This window comes from Arachis duranensis, chromosome 1 (genome assembly GCF_000817695.3).
Source record: "Arachis duranensis cultivar V14167 chromosome 1, aradu.V14167.gnm2.J7QH, whole genome shotgun sequence".
Classification (NCBI taxonomy): domain Eukaryota; kingdom Viridiplantae; phylum Streptophyta; class Magnoliopsida; order Fabales; family Fabaceae; genus Arachis; species Arachis duranensis.
Window position 1 is genome coordinate 3,385,990 of NC_029772.3, and position 21,634 is coordinate 3,407,623.

General features: G+C 32.9%; 2 protein-coding genes across 7 annotated transcripts; one reads left to right on the top strand and one right to left on the bottom strand.

Moving 5' to 3' along the window:
- Window positions 1-4,789: 4,789 nt before the first annotated feature.
- On the bottom strand, window positions 4,790-9,303 carry LOC107472986 (chlorophyll synthase, chloroplastic-like). Of its 5 annotated transcripts, XR_008006212.1 has the most exons (6): window positions 9,086-9,303; window positions 8,809-8,853; window positions 8,568-8,696; window positions 8,201-8,275; window positions 6,009-6,111; window positions 4,790-5,606 (listed from the first exon to the last, which is right to left on the bottom strand). XR_008006212.1 is itself a non-coding variant. In XM_052258023.1 (4 exons), the coding sequence occupies exons 1-4, from the start codon at window positions 9,183-9,185 to the stop codon at window positions 8,223-8,225; spliced, it is 291 nt and encodes a 96-aa protein (XP_052113983.1). In that variant the 5' UTR covers window positions 9,186-9,303; the 3' UTR covers window positions 7,951-8,222. The 5 variants fall into 5 exon arrangements, 1 of the variants encoding a protein (XP_052113983.1); XR_008006211.1 differs by having other exon boundaries at window positions 4,790-6,111; XR_008006215.1 differs by having other exon boundaries at window positions 4,790-6,111; window positions 8,568-8,718.
- A 6,613-nt stretch (window positions 9,304-15,916) lies between these two features.
- Window positions 15,917-20,719, top strand: LOC107463558 (uncharacterized). Of its 2 annotated transcripts, none has more exons than XM_016082404.3 (9): window positions 15,917-16,484; window positions 16,760-16,805; window positions 16,985-17,063; window positions 17,168-17,213; window positions 17,302-17,400; window positions 17,900-17,968; window positions 18,066-18,399; window positions 18,535-18,680; window positions 18,768-20,719. In XM_016082404.3, the coding sequence occupies exons 1-9, from the start codon at window positions 16,047-16,049 to the stop codon at window positions 20,160-20,162; spliced, it is 2,652 nt and encodes an 883-aa protein (XP_015937890.1). In that variant the 5' UTR covers window positions 15,917-16,046; the 3' UTR covers window positions 20,163-20,719. The 2 variants fall into 2 exon arrangements, with proteins under 2 accessions (XP_015937890.1, XP_015937962.1); XM_016082476.3 differs by lacking the exon at window positions 15,917-16,484 and adding an exon at window positions 16,502-16,665.
- The last annotated feature ends 915 nt before the right edge of the window (window positions 20,720-21,634 follow it).

The following is a 21,634-nucleotide window of genomic DNA, read 5'->3' on the forward strand; positions in this document are numbered from 1 at the left end:
ACAAAAATGTTATTGCAGATACATTAACAAGAGAATGGAGTTCGTCTACAACGCATTAGATCAAGAAATTCAAAATATGAACGAGAACTCGAAAAATGTAAGCATTGTCAGCAAATAAGGACACAGATCCAATCCCTCAAGAAGGCCGTCGAAGCAATGAAATCAACACAACAACCAAAACCATCAGAGTTTAGCCAGCTAAGCGTGGTGGAGGACAAATCAGGTGAAGAAAAAATTTCAGAAAATAAAATAATTGCTGAAATTATCAAAAAATCCACCCAAGATAAAAAATATTATGTAATTTATAATGGCCCCATGAAAGGAGTATATGATGCCTGGGAAAAAACAGCACCATTTACACCTCAATCAAGGATAATTCATAAAGGAGAGTTTTTAACACTACTAGAAGCAAAGGAATCCTTCAGGGAATATGAAGCTCTCCATCCAGAGCAAACCCTAAAAAGAGCAGATAAAGCTCCAATTCAAACCCAGAGAACAGGGATAATAAGAAACATTCCTACAAGGGCTGAAATCAAGGAAAAGAAAAAGGTCTGTAGAACAAATCTCAGAGAAACCCTTAACATATTCCTGAATTGGACTGAAGAAAAAAGGGCAATTTTGCGATATTATCCTATTGCCAAAGAACAGCTAACAAAGCTGGTTATATTTCCAGATGCTTCCCCGTCTGACACCTATCAGTTTTTCCAATATGGATTAATTGATACAATTTTAATTTTTAATGATCTAAAAATTATTAGTGAGTTTCCTGCAGGATTCGTTGATGCAGTAAAGAGATTTAAAAATATGATTGACAATGTAAATCTAAAGGATATATCCCTAAAATTTACAAACAGTCAACCTATTTTTAATGAAGAAGAAGAATGCTTGGTTCCAGCACACCAAGTAATATTCATGTCCGTCTTCCCAGAAAATTTTCAACCAATTGATCAGATTCAAGATTTAACAATTTATAGTCATGAAGGAAGGCTAGCCAGCACGTTAGCAAGGGTCTTTGAAAGAACTCAAAAAATAACGAAGGAATCTCACACAAGGATTAATTATAAAAGTAGAAATACTCTGCTTGTATCCAGTAAAAGAAATAAAATTGAAGAAAGAGAAATGAGTCTCTTGGTGAAATTTGAATCAGCATTCTACAATTTATCTGGACTTTTAAAAAAGCTCCCTGAAGGGATAAGAAGGAATCTCTGCTATTTGATAAAAGACAGAGAAGACCACAAGTGCCAGCTATGTGTCTCAGAGTTATCTGAAGAAAACAATAATGAAACGGAATCAACTCACATGATGAAGGAAGAAGACAATGCATCTGAGAGTAACATGATAAAAGAGGAGGACAGTGCATCTAAAGCATCTCTTAACATTATTGCATAGTGACGTAAGCACTTAGGTCATAGAGCACCAACAATGTAGCTGGTGCAAGAGAACAAACAATGACGTAAGCAATGACGTCATAAGAAGGGTAAGGATGAGAATTGTCCATCAAACCTAACTATTATAAATAAGTTGCTTAGGCAATTGTAGAAGCATCAGACAATAGAAAGCAGAAGGCTAAGAGTACTCATATGCTAGGAGAGCAAGGAGGAAGCTGCCGAGGCGATTCTATAGTCTGAAGAAGAATTCCCTTAGGAAAAACCAATTCTAAACTCCCCTATGGAGTTAGTATCTACAATCTCCCCTCTGGAGATAAAAACATCTTATATAAAATATTCTAAATAAAGGAAGTTTTTCTCCAGAAAGGTACGCCTTTATCCTAATCTCTTAGTTATGAATTATTTAGAAAGTTTAGAATTAACGGAAGAATCTGATTATTATAGATTATCTGCTTTATTAGATAATGAAAAATAGGTTGTTCTAAAAACAGAATTAAATCTCAAATCAAATGAAAATTTTAATAAAGAAAATCTTTTAAAAGAAGTTTTTAATAGAAAAAATATAATATACTATGGAAAAATTCAACTTGAAGCTCCTATAAAGATAAAATTCGCCAATGGAGAACTTGAAATAGCTTTGATAAATGATGAAGAATTGAGTAAACAGATTGAGAAAATTAAGGATCAACAAAAAAGATCTAAAATTGGATGGATTCATATTAGTACTATACAAGTCTTAATCAAATCTACATATATGAAAGGAATTAATTCACCAATAAGCTTAGCAATCTGTGACAAAAGAATTACTAATGACCCAATAGACCAAATAATTGGAATTGTTCATGAAAACTTGGCAAACGTAAATGTTAAATTCAATGCCCATCTTGGATATGTTATACCTTTATCAACTGAAAATATTGGAAGATCTATAAGTTTGGCTTATAAATTTCACAGAAAGAATCTAATGAAACAAGACGATGAACCATTTTCAATTACATATGCAATAAATTATGCTCTAACAAATAGCCATCATAGTATAATATTTAAAAACAAAGAAAGAATTTATGTTGATGAATTATTTCAGAAAATTGTAAAAACAGAAATACCAAAATATAAAGCTATTGAAAACCCAGTTCTATTATTACTAGAAAAATTAATAGAATCTCTAGAAAATAGTGATGAATCGATGATAGAATTTGCAGAAATTCTAAGATAAATAATGAAGCATACAAAGATTGAGAGACCAGAAAATAAAATAAAAAGGAAAAGGGCGAAAAAATTAAAAAGTAAAATAAAGGAGTATAAAAGGGAATTAAATAATCTTCAGATCGAAATTGATGACCTTATAATAAAAATGATAGAAATAAGAATAAATATAAACAAGTTGGAGTTAAACTTAAAAAATTTATAAATGCCTGGAAAACCATATTATGACTTAAAAGAATTAACGCTTTTAAAAGAAAAAATGGAGAATGAAGTTGAAAAATTAAAAAGATATTTAGAAACAACAGAAAGTGTAGAAATAAAAGAAGTTTTTGAGGATTTAAGAAAATATATTAAAGAAAAAGACAAACAGATAAAAGATTTTATATACAATAATCCATGCAAAAAAGAATATTATAAACTAAAACAAGATTGAAAAACTATAAAAACCAGAATTATGGTCAATACTTTTAAATAATTTTTAAAGTCGTTTTACTTTTAAAAATTGGTATCAGAGCCAAGTTAACGATTAAGGGTAACACTTTCTCTTTAAGCAACATTTTTAGTGACACGCTTTTAAATCAAAATCTGTAAATCTGTACAAACATACATCTGTACAGTAAATAGACCCTCTTTTATATTGTGTAGTAAAAGTACGGTAATTTTTAGAATTTGTCTGTTTAAATATAATATTAATTATGTTATTAAAATTTTAATGACATTCAGATTTTGATATACATGGAATCAAATAAAATCATTCAGTTGGGCTTATTAAATTTTTTCTTGATATCTTTTTTGAACGATGAAATATTTTATTCGGCTCAATGCTAAAATTTTTAATCCTATTGCTATACAAATATATATTTATTAATTTGGTGAGTAATTAAGATATACGATTTGTGAGTTAGAACTTTAAGTTTTACAAAATATATATAGTTTGTAAATATCCTTTTATTTTACTTTTACGCGGGAAAAATTAATTTTATTTAAGGTTAAAATATATTTGATAATTTAATTAATATTTATATATTAACTAATATTTATATTATTATTGTACAATTTCATTAGTATTCAATTCTAAAGAATTAAGAGTATATTACTTTAGAATAAAGCTCAAATTTAAAATGTGATAAAGTATTTAACAGTTAAACATATATTCTAAATAGGTCTATTGATACAGAATAGAATTTAAAATAAACAAAAAACAAGAATTGAAATTGAATAAAAAATATATTAAAATTAAAATAGAAAACAAATGATAAATTGAAATTGAATACAAAGAGGATCACTTGACTTTTAATTCAATTTCTTAATGCAATAAGAAAGAGACTCACTCAACCTAACTTGTCTATACTATACTTTGAGAATTGAATCGAAAGGACACACTCAACATTCAACTAATTTTCTGATGCAACAACAGAGACTTACTCAACCTCACTTGTCTACACCATGATTTCATCATGAAACCAAAAAAGACTTTTCACACCTCTAATCACTCAATTCGACGATTACAATAGTCATAGGAGGTATTTATAACATTTTTTTAGGTTAAAAAAAACATAAGCTTATAAATATAAAGCCCAATCTAATAACTAATTAAACAAAATCAAAATATATCAAATTAAATTGAACATTCTAAAAATATAAACTAATAATTTTTAAATAATATTTGAATTTTTTATATTACAAATATTTAAAATACGTATCACCTAATTAATATCTGATTTTAATATAATTTTTTATAAGTATGATTAAAAAATTAAAAAAAATTTAGCAACTTTATGACCGTTATATATTTCTTGAAAGGAGTCGTGACATTATAAAGTCTATTTTTATAATCAGAAAAATAATTGTTAGATGAGTAAATTTAATAATGGAACCAAACAATATGTTGCATGATTTTATTTTGCACTTTATACTGTTACTGTGCATAATTAGAAAAAAGAAAAACAGAGAAAGCTATGCTTGGACAGATTTATTAGCCCAACTTAATACATTATTCAATTTTTTATTCTGCCTATTATGTGACCAAAAAAAATGAATGTCATTAAAATTTAACGACATAATTAACTATATTTAAATAGACAAAAGCTGAAAGTTGCAGTATAAGACAAAAAGACGCCAAATGTTACTTAGAAAAGTAAAACACGTTACTTCTGCAAGTGTGGATGTCTTTTGGCATCTACACCATAGACTTTGCCTATCCTTAATATAATTCAATACCTATAACAAACACAATATAAGACATTACATATATCCTTCTATACTTCTTGAGTCACCACTCTAATATTGCTATGATTCTATGAAGATCATCAGTGATACATTACAATATTACATGCTTTGCGCACCAAAACATCCACATATTCTATACCCTCTGTACTGTACAAACCTATCAAAACCAAACTTGTTAGTTTAAAAACTAACATTGTGGGGGTCGAAGTTCACAATTGAAAACAGCATAAATTAGAAACTAATACACAGATCGCACTTTCTGAATACAAATTGCAAAAAACACAAGAATCCCGCGTTAGACAAGATCTGGGAAGGCAATTGAGTGTAATGTAGGCAATCTAACTTGATCTAACTGTCAATGACTGATTCCGTAACTTGAACCTATGACCTTGAGATTCCACAGAGAAAACGTAACTGTTTCTTCAAGGCTCCTCCTCTACAACTGAATACAACTCACAGAACCAACAACATTAGCAAGCTATGCACCATCATGTAGAGTTTTCCATCCTTCCCACATTCATTAGCTGTGGATTTTGTTGCTTAGTTGAGGCAAAAAAGTATAAAGATCACCTGTTGTATACTTAAGATAGCATGCCAGTATATCTGAGATGTGAAAAAGAGAAATGCTATAGGTTCACCATGTATATATTATGTACCATTTTACCACCTAGATGTATTCACCCAAGAAATTCAAGCAAAAGGGAGAGATTCTCGTATTCATGTACTGAAGCCAGCAAAAGATGTATAGACACACACAATGTTGACTCTCACAAGAATTCACACCTGAAATAAAATAGCAAAGCAAGATTCAAAAATGCACAGTTATTACATTGCTCATAGAATAACTTTAATCCTCAATGGTGACATAGTTCTGGTTCTTAACCAACGCAGGTTTGTCTTTTCTTTTATCTTTGTAGCCTTCAGCCCTTCATCGTGTTTCTTTTAAATCTTGAAATATGATTTCTTTTCATTTGATCCTGCAAGCTTGTTAGGGAATATGATTCACCAAAGAAACTACTTAAAAAAAAATCTTCAGCTCTTGCTAAATTAGTTGTACACATGGAAGCCAAACTCCTGTTCATATAATTGGTTTACATGTCGTGGTTTTATTGATTACACAGTATATTAATGTATCAAACATCTTAGTGAAATAACGTATTAAGTTAGGATCAAATTTTCATGTACCTCAATGAGAGAGTTATTGCTTCTTCCCTTATGCAATGCATGTTCAAGCAAAATCTCTACAATCTCCAGGCATATATAGTTAAATTTCTTCAATAACTGAAGACTGTAGTAGAAATGCAGACCACGGAAGACACATTATTACAAATTTACAATGGTTCAAATATATAGGATTTTTAACACAAATAATGGAGTATAAATTAAAAACAAAAACAAAAAACAGATTTTCAAAGCTTCCATGTAATAGCAGGACAAGAGTAAAGTGAATCAAGTTATATCATTCCAGCTTTATCAGAGAAATCAGAATTCTTACTAACATGAATGTCATTTCGCCATGGAGAAAAGAAAAAGTTAAAATAACATATAAACTCCCTAGGTCAACATAAATAGCAGTAAATTCAACATTATTATCGCAAACAGTAATAATTGTATCAAATTAATAAACACGAGAAAACCGTAACAGACAAGTGGCAAAATAAATAGAACTATTATCGCTAATTACTAATGGCATCAGAACATAGTAAATTCAACATGAACCTATCATAAGTCAATTGATCATCAAACAAATTGAAGTAAATGCTTATAAACAAGCATACTGTTGAAATCTTAAGCCCCTTACGAGGATCTGCATTATAAAGAAAATACCGAAATCAGAGATTGCAATTCCAATTTTCCTCAAAACGAATCTATTGATTATTCAAATCCAATCATCATGATTGCACTTTATTAATTTGAGTTTGAACCCTATCTAAACAATTCTTTTGCACATTTAATCGAACAGAAGTACTACAAAGAGCACGTCGATCTACACATCTAAACCACCTTACATACTATAGCCGAATAACCGCCTCTGAAAGAAGAAAATCAGAAACGACGTTTTTAATTGGCCACAATGAAGTCACTGCCGAAGGAGTCAATGACCAGATCGGGAGAGTCCGCGGCAGGACTGAGGGGAACGAACATAACGGACTTGGCGGCCATGAGCTTCTTCCGCTGCGGATAGCGAGGTCCGTAGATCCTGGCGACGAAGAACGGGAAACCGTCAAAGGAAGCGGCAGCGTTGGCCTGAGGCTGAGCGGCGGTGGTGTCCTGCGGAGTATGCAACGGGGAGGAAGGAGGAGAAGTGCGACGGAGAGGGATCTGGCAGATGGAGCCGATCCGGTGAGATCTGGCGCTGATGATGCGCGAATCGCGGATTCGAGCTAGGGCACCCGGTTTTAGGTATACACTAATAAATCCAATTCTTATATACATTGATTTGTGAGTGTACCAAAAATGTCAAAACTCAAAAGGACCATGTGGAATGTAGAGAGTAGACACTATTGTTAACAAATGATTTGAATCTTGTGACGTTTGAATTTTATTTTAAAGAGTAAAATGTGATTTTCTATTTTTGAATAGTTTCTCTTTCATATTTATTTTTTATCCCACCTATAAAATAAATGATAAAAGATCACACTTTATTCTTTAAAGTGAAATTCAAACTTTAGAGGATACAAATCCGTTAACAAAAGCATGGCTTAATATGATGGAGGATGTTATAAAGACGCGACGTTTTTTTTAAATACACTTATGTATCATATTATTATTGGACGTATTAATGAACCGATTATTTTTGAATTTATTAACAAATTAGAATAAAATCGATTTTTTATAACAATAACAATAAATCGAATTGTTATCAAATTCGTTCGAACCGATCAATTTACAAAATCCACTAGACTATCGTTTTCTTTTTTTTTTTTCAAACAAAAATTAGGGATATATTTATCTTTTTATCAAAAAAATTTAAACATAATTCGGTTCAGATTGTATAAATCGATTGGATCAAATCGAATGCTGACAATTGGGTTTAGTATTGTTGCTATAATAAACCGATTTTGTTCTAATTTATTAAAAAATAAAGTATTAACCAATTTAATAAAAATGTCCAATAATATTATGACATATGTAAACATCTTTTAAAAAATATATTTTTAGTATCTTTTATTAAAGTGGTCTCCTAATATGATTTAGACCTATTGTAATATCGACGTTATAGTTTTAAATGCATTTTTATTTTAACTCTATCTTGCAAAACTAAATTTAACTGTCATCAAGGTTACAACACACAAATAATAAAGATACACAATAATGGTTTAGTATGATGAATAATTTCCAGAGAGAGTACAATGTACATTGAAACGAAAAAGAACCTTCGAATGCTGTATAGCAACGTCAGGACAATAATGTCGGATGTGAGTGTCCCAAACAAAGCCTGACCAGCCCACCTGCAGCAATAAAATGATTAAGAACTTGTCAAAGACATTTCAATCATAGAAATGATGCTTTAGAAACAAATCAAACATGATCAAATCATGAATTAAGATCAGCAGATAGACAAAACAAAGCCAATGAATTCACTAAATCAGGTTATCAGTTAAAACTATATAACTCATAATGTACAAATATTATATAAGCAAAATGTGCATGAAATTGTGGTGCTAATCAAGCTTTATTTATTAAATCTAATTGAGATCATTTTGTGCATTCATAATGAAAATTTAAACCCAAATTTCTAACCATCACAACTCAACAAAGAACACACAGTTGATTAACTCAGTGATTCTTGAGCAGCTCCTTTAATACCAAGAAGCTGATTCATGCTTGAACCGTCTTTCGACGGAGCCTTATCCGGTGCCTGAGACTTAACTGCTCAATCCCAACCCCCCACCTCCCCAACAAAGAAAGAAAAAATGTTAAGAAAAACATGACCAATTGAAAAAGGAACATCAAAATGGTAACTCAAGAAAGCACAAATTACCATTATTTGTATCGGTTTCTGTTGCTCTAATAGTTAATCTCCTCCCTGAAATCAATTTTCACATAAAACCACCAAAACCATTAGTTCCCATGAAGCCACAAGCACCAAAAAAGCACAAAAATAACAAAATTGAGTGTCATTTGATTCATGAAAAACAAAACCTAAGCAAATTAGTACATGTTACATAAGAACACTCAAAATGGTACTTTGCAAAACCCAATGTTGTACTCTTTCAACAACCAAGAAAACCAGAAAGTGCTGTGGTGAGTCAACCTACTAGTGAATGAGAAAGGAAGTGAAGGCACCCTTGTTCTTGTGCATGAGATTGTTGTTGTTCTTGGTGGAACTGAAACCATGTTGAGAGAAAGTGAAGCCATTATTTTAGAAAGATAAGAGCTTGTAATTCTGAAACTGAGGAAGAAGCTTCAGAGGTTCCACACCCGGAACACTATAGAATACAAGTGGTGTGTTCTATGCTGTAAGTGATAAAGTTTTTGTTTTTGTGTTTGTTTTTTATTTATTTATTTTAGGTAGACATAAAACAAAGCTTTTAATGAAAGGGTAAGCTTCTTTGAAGGATACGAGATTTGTGGTGTTTATGCTTATGTGGCGTCATTTGATTGCTTTGTTTACATATATTAAAATTAATTATTAATTTAAAATAGATATATGTATATTAAAAATAAATTAAATAATATATATTAATATATGATAATTAATTTTAATATATAACTAATATTTCAATTATTTTTTAGATAAAAGTCATTTTTCTATACAAGTTTGTACAAGTCATTTTACTCTAATTCACCTCATGTGCCTCTTAATCTAACTAAATTTTCAATTAACATGCGAATATATAATTGCCTTTTTCGAAATGATTTCGTTTCTATTTTTGAATATTCTCAACGTTTTCAATCTACGTTCTCTTTTATTTCTGCGTTTTCTGCGTTTCTCTTCGTTCGTTCTCTACATTTTTTAAATCAAGCTCTAACATCAGTTTTAAACAGTTATCTCGTTGTTGAAGATAATGAATAATTCAAGTTGAGATTGTCAATTGAACTAGAACGAAGTTTACTATTGTTTTGAATCCAATCAAGTAGTTGAGGTGTGGTTCAATTCTAGTTAATGTTTTCGTTAGTAGTTTATGATTCTGTAGATGAATAATGTTATTTTTGTTTGTGAAAATTGTTGTTCGTCGTTGATAGTTTGAATTGAATGTAATGTAAAAATTCTGCATTAAAGAAAATATTTTTCTATATTTGCAGCAAATTTCGGCGTAACACGAAGATATTTGAGTGTATTGTTTAAGAATTTTCGGTGTATGTGTGTTGATAAGTTTTGTATAATTCAAAACTCTTCTTCTCCCTCCTCCTCGTATTCTACTATTTTTCTTCTTCTTTTTAATCATCATTATCATCTTCTTTTTTTTTCTTATTCATCTTTTTTTCTTGTTTTATCTTCTCAAGTTTCTTCTTAATTTACTCTCTTAATAAGAAAAAAACAAAAAAAATCAAACAAAAAAGAAGAAGAAACACATAATGGTACAAAATTACTTGGAAGGGAATGAACTTACATTCATTCAACTAAAAGAAAGAAAGAAATAAGGAAAAGAATAAGGAAAAAAATGCAGCATTAGAAGAAAATATTTTTCTATATTTGCAGCAAATTTGGGTGTAACACGAAGATATTTGAGTATATTGTTTAAGAATTTTCAGTGTATGTGTACTAATAAGTTCTGCATAATTCAAAACTCTTCATCTTTCTCCTCCTCATCTTCTGCTGCTTCTTCTTCTTCTTTTTTTTTATCAACATCACCATCTTCTTCTTTTTTTCTTATTCATATTTTTCTTGTTGTTTTATCTTCTCAAGTTTTTTATGTTTTACTCTCTTAACAATAATAAAAACAAAAAATATCAAAGAAAGAAGAATAAGAAACACAGAATGTTGCAAAATTACTTGGAAGATGATGAACTTACATTCATTCAACTAAAAGAAAAAAATAAATAAGAAAAAAATACAGCATTAGAGAAAATATTTTTCTGTATTTACAGGAAATTTTAGTGTAACACGAAGATATATTAGTATATTGTTTAAGAATTTTTGGTGTATGTGTGCTGATAAGTTCTACATAATTCAAAACTCTTTCTTTTCCTCCTCCTCATCTTCCGCTGCTTCTTCTTTTTCGTCTTCTCATAATTCTTTTCGAATTCAACTTCGCAACTTCTTTCACTTTTCGCGATGATTTTGAGAGATTTTGATCCTTGTTTGAATTTTGAGCGTTGCAATTTTGATGGAGGGAAAAGAACCGTTTGCGTTATTCAATAATTAGGGAAACGCATGTTTACACGAAATCTAAACTGAAAGTCGTTTTTGTTGAATTTGGCCCAACTTATATACCAAAAAGACTTGTATATATAGCAGATCTCATAATATTTTTATACTGAGTTATATAAGGTATACTTTATAGAAAATTATAGTATGTTTTTGGAACAGTTTAATAACTGTTCTAAGAGTTTCAATATCGATTAATTTTTATTTTATATTTTATTTAAAATATTATATATTATAAATTAAAAAAAGCTTTTATAAATATTTAAAAAATATATACTAAATATGTTTTAAAACGATTATGTTATAGTAATAACAATTGTTATTAGGGTTAGAAGTGAGTCGAGTTAAACCAAGTTCAAGCTCGCCTCATGAAAATTGAGCTTCATTCACAACTCAACTCATTAACAATCGAGCATATTTCTTAAATTCAAACTCGATTCATCGAAAACTCACGAGCCCACTGGCTCAAATAATAAGAACATAGTCTATAATTCTATATCAATAAATTATAACTTATATATTTTAAAAAATATTTAAAAGATCAATTTTATATATTCTGTATCTCTCAATAAATTATCAATCTTTTATATATTCTGTTTCTTTTTTGTTCAATTTTCTCAGATTACGGAGCAGCTTTGTGATCCTCGAGGCCTTCGAAGGAGTCCCTTCTCAGCTCTTCACTGACAATCCTTTCCTCCCCATGTCAGTCTCACTCTCTCTCTCCCTTCTTTTACAGAGAAGAAAATATTATCTTTCTTGTAATATGAGTTTAGGGATTTGGTTAAAGAGTGTAATTTGGCATACAGGGAGACAAGAATGAACCAGAAAGTTAACCTCCTGCTAAACGCGGACTTTTTTCTACTGTTGTTAGGGTAATAACATTATAATATTCTCATTTTCATGTAAACGGTGTATTTATGTTTGTCGTGACGAATGAGTATTTCTTCAGAATTTTACATTTCTAATGCTTTTGATATGTGCTGTTATCTAGGACTCAGACACTCCTACTGCAGAATCCGTTCCAAGGGTATTGCCAAAGAATGATGATTCTCGCTTGGTTAGCAAGAACAAAAGAATGTAATGCTTCAATTTTCTGCAGATTGAATGATGGCTAAATTTGTAATTGCATTGTTATTTCAGGTAGTGTTTGTAAGAACCGAGACTAATTAACCATTTAATTAAATAATTAAATTGCCCAAAGTAGGTTCCAAACATTTAGAACGAGAATTAGGTCTGTTCGGTACTGGGCGAGAATAAATAAAAACAGTAGAAAACCTCAAAAAAATATTAAAAATTGAAAATCGGACATTAATTTTAAAGGTTTGACCCAAAATTGGGACAAACGGGTTGAAAACACTAATGGGTTAGACCGGGTCCAAGTTGGACTCAAGTCCAACGTATATAACCCAATTAATGAACCACACTCAACCACAAAACACAACACATGCAGAAAAGGGGAAAAAGGAGAGAAACCCCCATTAACACTATTCACATCTCACTTCAATCCGCCATATCTTGAGCTATGGTACTCCGATTCGCGTGCCATTGGCGGCTACGCGAAACTCTTGCCGAGCTCATTAATTTTATTCCACTTGTGTAGGTAAAATTTCGAATTTTTCCTTCCTTCCTTCTGCCCTAAGAATACACATTGGTATATTCTGCACCAGTTAAGGGAGCTCCAACAGTAGCAAGAGAATCAACCACTTTTTTATTTTAAGAAGGTAATCTGATGTTGATCCCACTTTTTTTATTGACTTCAATTGTAATTGAAGTTGTCTAATATGTGTCGTGATTTGGGATGTAAAATGTGTACGAAGGCGGCTCCAAATTTCATGAGTAAAGTGACAGTCAAGAACTCAGTGTTTAAAGGAAGGATTCATTGATGAAAATAACCATGAAACAACATTGTAGTCATCAAGTCTTCATTCTCTGTATGTCTTTGATTCTTTTTGAGCTTGTGCATTTGCTGTTAAGACATAGCGAACTGGAATATTCCCTTTTTCTAATACTATGTCTAGATCAAAAGAATTTCTGAAGAAAGAAAATGTAGAAAAAAAATGAATGAAAAAATAAATTTTTCTTTGGTTGGATGAGAAAAGAAATTAGGTGGAAGAGAAAAAAAAATGATGTGGAATCCATGTCAAATTTTTTTTCTCAACCATACAAAAGAAATTGATAAAAAGTTAGCAAATTATAAATTTACCCTTTATGTAGCATAGAAAAAGCAATAATAAATTATATTTTATATATAATATAAGTAAGGGTGTTAATGTAATTTTATTTTATTATAATTTTCTCTTTTTTTATTTTTTCTTTCATTCAAACAAAATTTTTTTTTATTTTCTTTTCATTTATTTTCTCTTCATCCAAATATCACACAAAGAAAGGTTAAGTATAATTTTGGTCCCTAAAATATAGGTCGAAAACTTTTTTCCTTTCCAACCTTTTTTTGCATACAAAATGGTCCATAAGGTTTAACTTAGTTTTAAAATCGTCCCTAAAATTTAACTTAGTTTTAAATTTTTGGCGGTAGAAGCAAAGGCAAAGATAGATCGTGAACAACTTTTTCTTCTTTCTCTTCCTTTCTCCTTTCTTCTTCCATTCCCTCTTTGCAAGAGTAGAAACACTCTTTTTCTCTCTCTTTTTTTTTATTTTATAATTTTTTTATTATAAATAATTTAGTCCAAATTTTTTAAATTTAAGTAAAAATAATGATTTTAAACTTTAGGGACGATTTATTATACAAAAAAGTTTAAAATAAAAATTTTTTTTACCTATACCTTAGAAACCAAAATCATACTTAACCCCACAAAAAATATTTATTTTTTCTTCTATTTTCTTTTTTCTTATTTTTCATATTACACCTAAACAATACCTAAGTGATCTTCAAATTTTTAACATGAAATTATAAGGATTGTAGAATATCGCCTGTTAAAAAAAAGGCCATTGTTCAATTTTTCAGGTGAAGGAATAAAAAGTAGTTTTACAATTATTGCAGTGGGTGTATAAAATGTTTGGGAAATAAAAAGTGATGGGTTGTTGATGATTTCTTTTTTTATGAATTTTTATCGCTCTGTGTTAGCATGTAAAATAAACAAAAAAAAATTAAACTGAAGAATGAAATTATACAGAAAGAATTAGAAAATATTATTTATTGATCATTAGCACATTAGAGTGAAATATATATATGCGCTTCCACTACTAACACCCCTAAGTAACTATATTTACTCTTTATAACGGAGTTATTAAAAAAAAGCTGCTTAATTCTGTTAGTTGCAATCTATTTTTATAACAGATTTTTTATATATGTTAATGTGTAATCATTCGGTAAATGGGTTATATCAATCGGTTAGACCAAATGATTAGAAGAGTAAAAATTTAAATATTTTATACAATGACTAAAAAACACGTATCGATTCGATATATAATACAATTGATTAGATAAGTATTAAGAAGCCTACAACAACTAATTGATAAAATAATTCGTTATCACTAATTTTGTGGCATCAGCAAAGATAAATACTTATAAATAGATACTTTTTAGAGAATTTTGATTCTTTTTCTTTCTGAGTATAACAAATTATAAAAAGAGAGTTGTATAACTCTTTGTTGATTCTTGAAAATGAAATTACTTCAATGTATAATTATAATCGGTGTCTCTACAAAATTCGGAGGTTAATACATATTTGGAGAAGAATATTACATGTGTATTAATAGTCTTCATTGTCGCTTATTATTTTTTGTGTGGGAGAGAGCTGGGTGCATCTCACAATGATGGGAGAAGAGATGAGTTTTTCATTGTTATGGTGTGAACAAATCGGACCCTCCGATTTGTTTCATTTTTTAAATCAACAATCACAAATCGGATGGTCCGATTTGTGTTTTTGAAAATAAAAAAATATTTAGTATTGAAATCGGACCGTTCGATTTCTATTTTAAAAAATAAAAAAAAAAAATTAAAAATACAAAACGGATCATGCGATTCGTAATTTTTTTTAATCAAACAAATCGGACCCTCCGATTTCTACTTTACTTTTTTTTTCAAACAAATCGGACCGTCCGATTTAAATAAAACACCATATAAAAAAAAATACCTAACCTTCCCATAACAATGTATTACACATATATTTATACAATATAAAAAAAAATTAGCCGTTCATTGTTGTGAAGAAATAGTGTGATATCATTTTTTTGCTTTAAGAATTACTTAGAGCGCGCATTCCTAAAAGTTGGGATTTGATACAATATTAGTGAGAAATTTATAAGTGTATAAAGTATTCATTGGTTTGTTGAGTACACGTTTTAAGCTTGATAGATAATTATTTATTATAGGTTTGTCATGTTTTCAAATATTTTAAAAGTATTTTAATTAAAAAATTTTAAAAAATGCTTTTGTAAGTAATTTAATAATTAAAAGTAATTTTATTATAATTTATGTTATTTGTAAATTATAAGATTTATCTATCAATAAATTATAGTTTAAATAACATAATTTTTTCATATTTATTATGAATTTAAGTTTTTTATTTTTGATTAAAAAAAACACTAAAAGACCTATCCTATACGACTACATTTATTTTAGGACATGTGATTTTAAGTAGATTGTTTTACTTTTTAGTTTTTATTCAAACTCAAGGAATAAAAAGAATGTTAACTTTTCTTTCTTTTTCTTATTCTTTGATCCGAGCCTATCTGCTGAAAATTAAATAATTAATAATTCACTCAACTTCTTTTGACTGACCCGAGCCTCAGGTTCGGAGCTAGCAAACCTGCGCCTCCATCGAAGAAAAAAAGCAAAGGAAAATGGGAAATGGAGGAGGACAAGGCCAAGCAAGAGAGAGAAAGTAGCACCTTCTAGAGAGAGAAACTAGAGAGAGAAAGTGGGGGACAAGGGAGCGGGTTTTCTGATGGGTCAGATCGGGAAGAGAAAGAAGAAGGGAAGGCCATCGAAGGCGGATCTGGCGCGGCGCTCCGCCGAGTCTCAATCGGCCGAGCAGTCGGATATCCGGCGAAGCCTCCGGCGCCGGAATGTGAGGTACAACATCATTGAGTACGATGACGATTACCTCGACGAGGATGAGGACGAGAGGAGGCGCGAGAAGAAGAAGCTTAAGCTCGTTGAGAAGCTCAACAGTGACGACGACGAAGAAGCAGCAGCAGCTCGAGGTGAAGGAGAAGATGACGCTGAAGAAGAAGCCGAAGAAGAAGAAGAGGAAGAGGACACTCGCGCCTATTCACGTGCTGAACACGCGCTTGAAGAAGAAGAAGAAGAAGAAGAAAGAGGTGATTGTGATGAAATTGAAGGACGGGAAGAGAACGAGGATGCAGAAGACGAAGAAGAAATGGTGAGTATAATGTGAAAGTAGAAGTCAAAGTCGGAGAGAGAGAGAAACTAACAAGTTAACTGTCAAAACTACCATCCACAAAACCTTATTTCTCTCTCTCTCTCTCTCTGTGTGTCTCTCTCTCACAGATAGGGCTATGACTGTCTCTGTCTGTGTCTACTCGAACTCCCACGGCAATTATGTAAGAGTGTGCGTTTTTTTGGTCCTTTGCAGTACGTTTTTGAATTACATTATTAATTGTGTTTGGTATTTGTGTTTCTTTGTTATGATGACAGGCAAAAGGCAGAAAAGTGGGTTTGAAAGGGCTCCACAGTGCTTCAGGTTTGTGTGATTTCAATTGGGTAATGTTGTTGTTGGAGGGTGCATTTGTTAATTTCTTTTTCTTTTTTAGTTTTGAAGTTTAAGGGATGGTAGGATTGGGTAATAAAAAGGGTTCGATAATACACATGCTTCTGTTTCTCTCTTGACTTTGCTTTGTTTTTTCCGGTCTTCGTTGTTAGGAACTCCAACGAATTATACATCTGGGATTCCCTTGCCTGATAAGAGGACACTAGAATTGATCCTTGACAAGCTTCAAAAGTATGGGTTCTCGGTGTTCCCACTTCGTGCTTGATCTTTTGTCTGTGTTTTGCTTTATCATATGATTGCGTGGTGATCCTAATTTTGGGTCTGTATGATGGCAGGAAGGACACTTATGGTGTGTTTGCAGAGCCGGTTGATCCCGAAGAGGTGTGTGAGATTTTCTTTCTTTGAATTGGTACTCTTGCTTTTGGAAGACACCCCTGGGTTGGAAGCTCAATTTTTGTTTGTCATGCAGCTCCCCGATTATCATGATGTGATTGAGCATCCCATGGACTTTGCCACTGTAAGGAAGAAGTTGGCAAATGGATCCTATTCTACTTTGGAGGAATTTGAGGTGCATAAGAACTTTTCTTGATTGTTTGTGAATTTGTTATTAGAGGAGCTTTTGTCTTTTGTTTGAGATTTTTATTGTTTTGCAATGTTGTGTGATCATGAGCCTGCTTACAATTCCCGGAATTGAGTGAGAATTGAAATTGAACATCAGGGACTGGCAGACTGCTTTCTCTCTCGGTTTCTTTTTTTATTTGGTTACATTCTCTCTCTTTTCATTTAGTGGATTCTGTAAGATTGGGGAGCTTGTCAACAATGCGTCGGTAAAAAGTATTCGGTGTTTGAAATTAGAATGTAAACCCTTTGGACTGGCTTTTTCATAATCAATTACAATGGTTATACATGATATTCAAGAAACATGATAATGAACTTACTTTTCTACTATGAGATCCCTCTAGGATCTAGTGCATGAAAATCTTGATTTTTTTTCCTGAATGAGTAAAAATTGCAAGACAAAAAATACTGTAACTTCGCTTACTTGTGCATGAAATTGTTGGATGCAGAATGATGTATTTTTAATCTGCTCAAATGCAATGCAATACAATGCACCAGAGACTATATACCACAAACAGGTAAAGAGCGCAATACTTGTTTTCTCTACCAACAAGTGTGGCATCACCGCATCACTAACCATTTTTGTGTGAACTTTATGACCTGTATCTGTTTCAGGCACGAGCAATACAAGAACAAGGGGGGAAAAAGTTTGAGAAGTTAAGGATAGCCTTTGAATGCTCTCAGGCTGAGCTGAAACCAGAACAAAAATCAAGATCTAATGCTTTGGTTAAGAAGCCAGGAAAGAGGCCACCAGGTCGACCCTCACAGGAACCTATTGGCTCTGATTTCTCCTCAGGGGCAACTCTTGCTACTACTGTTGATCTACAGCCAACATCTTATCCAGTGCAAGGGGGTAGCTGTGAGAGGCCTGGAATCATTGATGGAATTCTAGAGGCTAATGCTTTCATGATTGATGCAACTCAAGAGAAAGCTGAAGATGTTTTTTCAGGTATCTCAAACAGGGGATCTTGTTCTCATCCGTCTGCACTCATACGCTATGCCTTCATCTATGCTTTCTGAGAGAAGGATAATGGGGTCAAAATTATGTTGTTTTCGCTTAAGTCTATTGCTGTATTTATTTCAGGGAGAGGTCTTCTCTCTAAGATGGGAAGGCGGTCGTTAGCGCTTGATGAGGATCGTCGTGCATCTTATAATATGTCAAATCAATCAATTACACGATCAGATTCAATATTTATGACTTTTGAGACTGAACCAAAGCATCTGGTCACTGTATGTATCAATAGCACTGATTTCTAATTTTTGAATTAATTTCTTCAACTCATCATTCTCATATCATTCTTTTCTTTTTGGATATAGGTTGGACTTCATGCAGATTATTCCTATGCTAGGAGTTTGGCTCGATTTAGTGCTAGTCTAGGGCTTATTGCTTGGAAAGTTGCTTCCCAGAAGATTCAGCAGACGCTGCCAGATGGCTATAAATTTGGTCGTGGTTGGGTTGGAGAGTATGAACCACTTTCAACCCCAGTATTAATGTTTAACAACCGTATCCAAAAGGATGATAGTCTGGTTAGGAAGTTGCATTCTAGGAGTGAATTTATAAAGGGTGATAGAAATTGTAAGATTGTGGAACCCACCGTTGAACACCATGGCGATGGGCAAGTTTTTCAGGGAAAGCAGTCTTCAATTTGTCCTCCCAATGGGCTTGCATCAGAGGGAAAACCCTTTTTGTTTGGTTCTGCAGGGATAAGGCCCAATACTTCTGCTGACCTTGAGAATCTTGATAATCAGAAACAGAGTGTCCAATCAAAGAGTTTCAGCAAGTCTGAGACTCAAGGTTTCAAACAAGTGGAGTTGAACTCTGCACTTTCAGCTAATCAAAATAATTCCAATTCAGTTGCTAAGTTTCCAAGTAATGCTCCTCCAACTTTGTCTAAGCCCAGAGAAATGGTATCAAGGAACTTGAATGCTGCTCCATCTGTATTGTTCAAACAGCCGGACACTAATGGAGTTGTTAGTGGAGAATTGTCGAATGGAAAAGTCATGAATACCAGTTCTAATAGAGAGGTGACTGGTCCATCATCCGAAAGTACATCAAACCAAGCAGGGAGAGCAGCTCCTCCTGTCCATGGCAAGGAGCAGAGTGTCAGTGACCCAGTTCAGTTGATGAGAATGTTTGCTGAAAGGGCTCAAAAACAACAAGCTTCAAATCATTCCCGGGCTAATACTCAGCCAGTCATACCATCGGATCGACCTGGACAGAGAGATGATTCGGCCAATGCTTCAGCAGCAGCTGCTGCTGCTCGTGCATGGATGTCTGTAGGGGCAGGAGGCTTTAAGCAAGTACCTGACAATTCGAGCTCACCCAAAAATCAGATATCTGCATATTCATTGTACAATTCGTCAAGAGAGTTGCAGCAGCATACATCCCAGATTCGGGGGAACTTTCCTTCTGGATCATTGCCTTTCCAATCTGACAAGAACAATTTTCCATTTCAAGCACTTGCACCGCAACCTGCTGCCTTACATTTTCCAAACAGACCTATGGTCATCCCTCAATTGGCATCGGCTGACCTATCTAGATTCCAAATGCAGTCCCATTGGCAAGGTCTAAGTCCTCCTACCCAACCAAGACAAAAGCAGGAAACACTTCCTCCTGACTTGAATATTGGCTTCCAATCTCCAGGATCGCCTGCAAAGCAATCTTCAGGGGTCGTTGACTCACAGCAACCAGACCTAGCTTTGCAGCTATGATGTGGCATTGCTGTCTTGATGTTTCCAAAGGAATTGAACTTATTAGAACTCGGTTCCTATCATTGGATGTTGAATTTTCATCCCAGAAGGTCTGCATACATGTGAGAGAGCCAAAGGTCTACCTTGGTTACGATTTGGTGCAAGACTGCAAGGTAGTGCTGATTCAAAAATGTGCTTGCAAGTTCGGAAGACTCATAGTGGATTAAATAACTTCAGAACTTATTGTGGCAGGTCTCTGTTCCACGTTGTTGAAGCCACAGAAGAAAATCTGCTGGTGATTAATTAAGAAAGTAGGCGAAAAATCCTATTGTTGCCTTTGTAAATTGTTTACAAATGAGATCCAATTGGGTAGATATTAGGTCATCTGATTGCTTATGCAAAATGTATCTGAATTGATGGTAGGGCATCTTCTTAGTTTCTCTATTATTTTGTGCAATGAAAGTTACATGTTATTTAGGCAAAACAGCTGCTTCGTTTTCCTTAACTTGATATGGTCACTTCTTTGAATAGATTTAGGTTAAGTGCATTTTCATTCTTCCTGTCTTGTGTGTTACTTTTTGAAAGAGTTTTATAGAAAGAATTTTTTTTCCCTCCATATATAGGTTTGAAAAACTCCGCCTATGTTACACTTGCGGTACATAGCCGGTCCCAAGCCCGGATAAAGGAGGAGGGTTGTGTTAGGTCTTCGGCAACCAACGTAAAAATATAGCCGAACCCCCCATGACATGAATCAAAGACATTATTGCGCTAAAGCTAGGTCGTTACCCGGAAGTAACGCGCCGTATGGCTCGAGTACGGTGTCAAAGCAAGAGCCGCTGCATCGGTGCCCGGATGTAGTGTTAAATGAGCAAGGGTTCTCGCGTTTTCGTGAACGGACGAGGGTAAATAAGCTAGTTCACAAAGGAAAAGGTAAAGGTCGAAGCGACAAAAGGTTGAGATTTGGGACATGGAACATAGGCACTCTAACAGGAAAGTCCATGGAGGTGGTGGACACCATGACAAGGAGGAAGATTAACATTATGTGCCTACAAGAAACGAAATGGGTTGGTGCAAAGGCTAGGGAGTTGGATTCTTCTGGTTTCAAACTTTGGTATACAGGAAAGGTGAAGAATAGGAATGAGGTTGGAATAATTGTGGATAAGCAGTGGAAGAAGGACGTAGTGAATATCAAGAGGATGAGAGATCGGATCATCTCTATCAAACTTGTGGTGGAGGGAGGTGCTTTCCATGTGATTAGCGCCTATGCACCGCAAGTGGGTTCGGACGAACAACACAAGATAAGATTTTGGGAGGATCTAGAGAGTTTGGTTCAAGGCATACCTTTAGGAGATAAGATTTTCTTAGGAGGAGATTTAAATGGCCAAGTTAGGAGAGAAGTGACTGGGTATGGGAGTATTCACGGAGGCCATGGTTTCGGGGTAAAACTATTTTAGACTTTTCTTCAACCTTTGATCTTCTCATCGCAAATACAT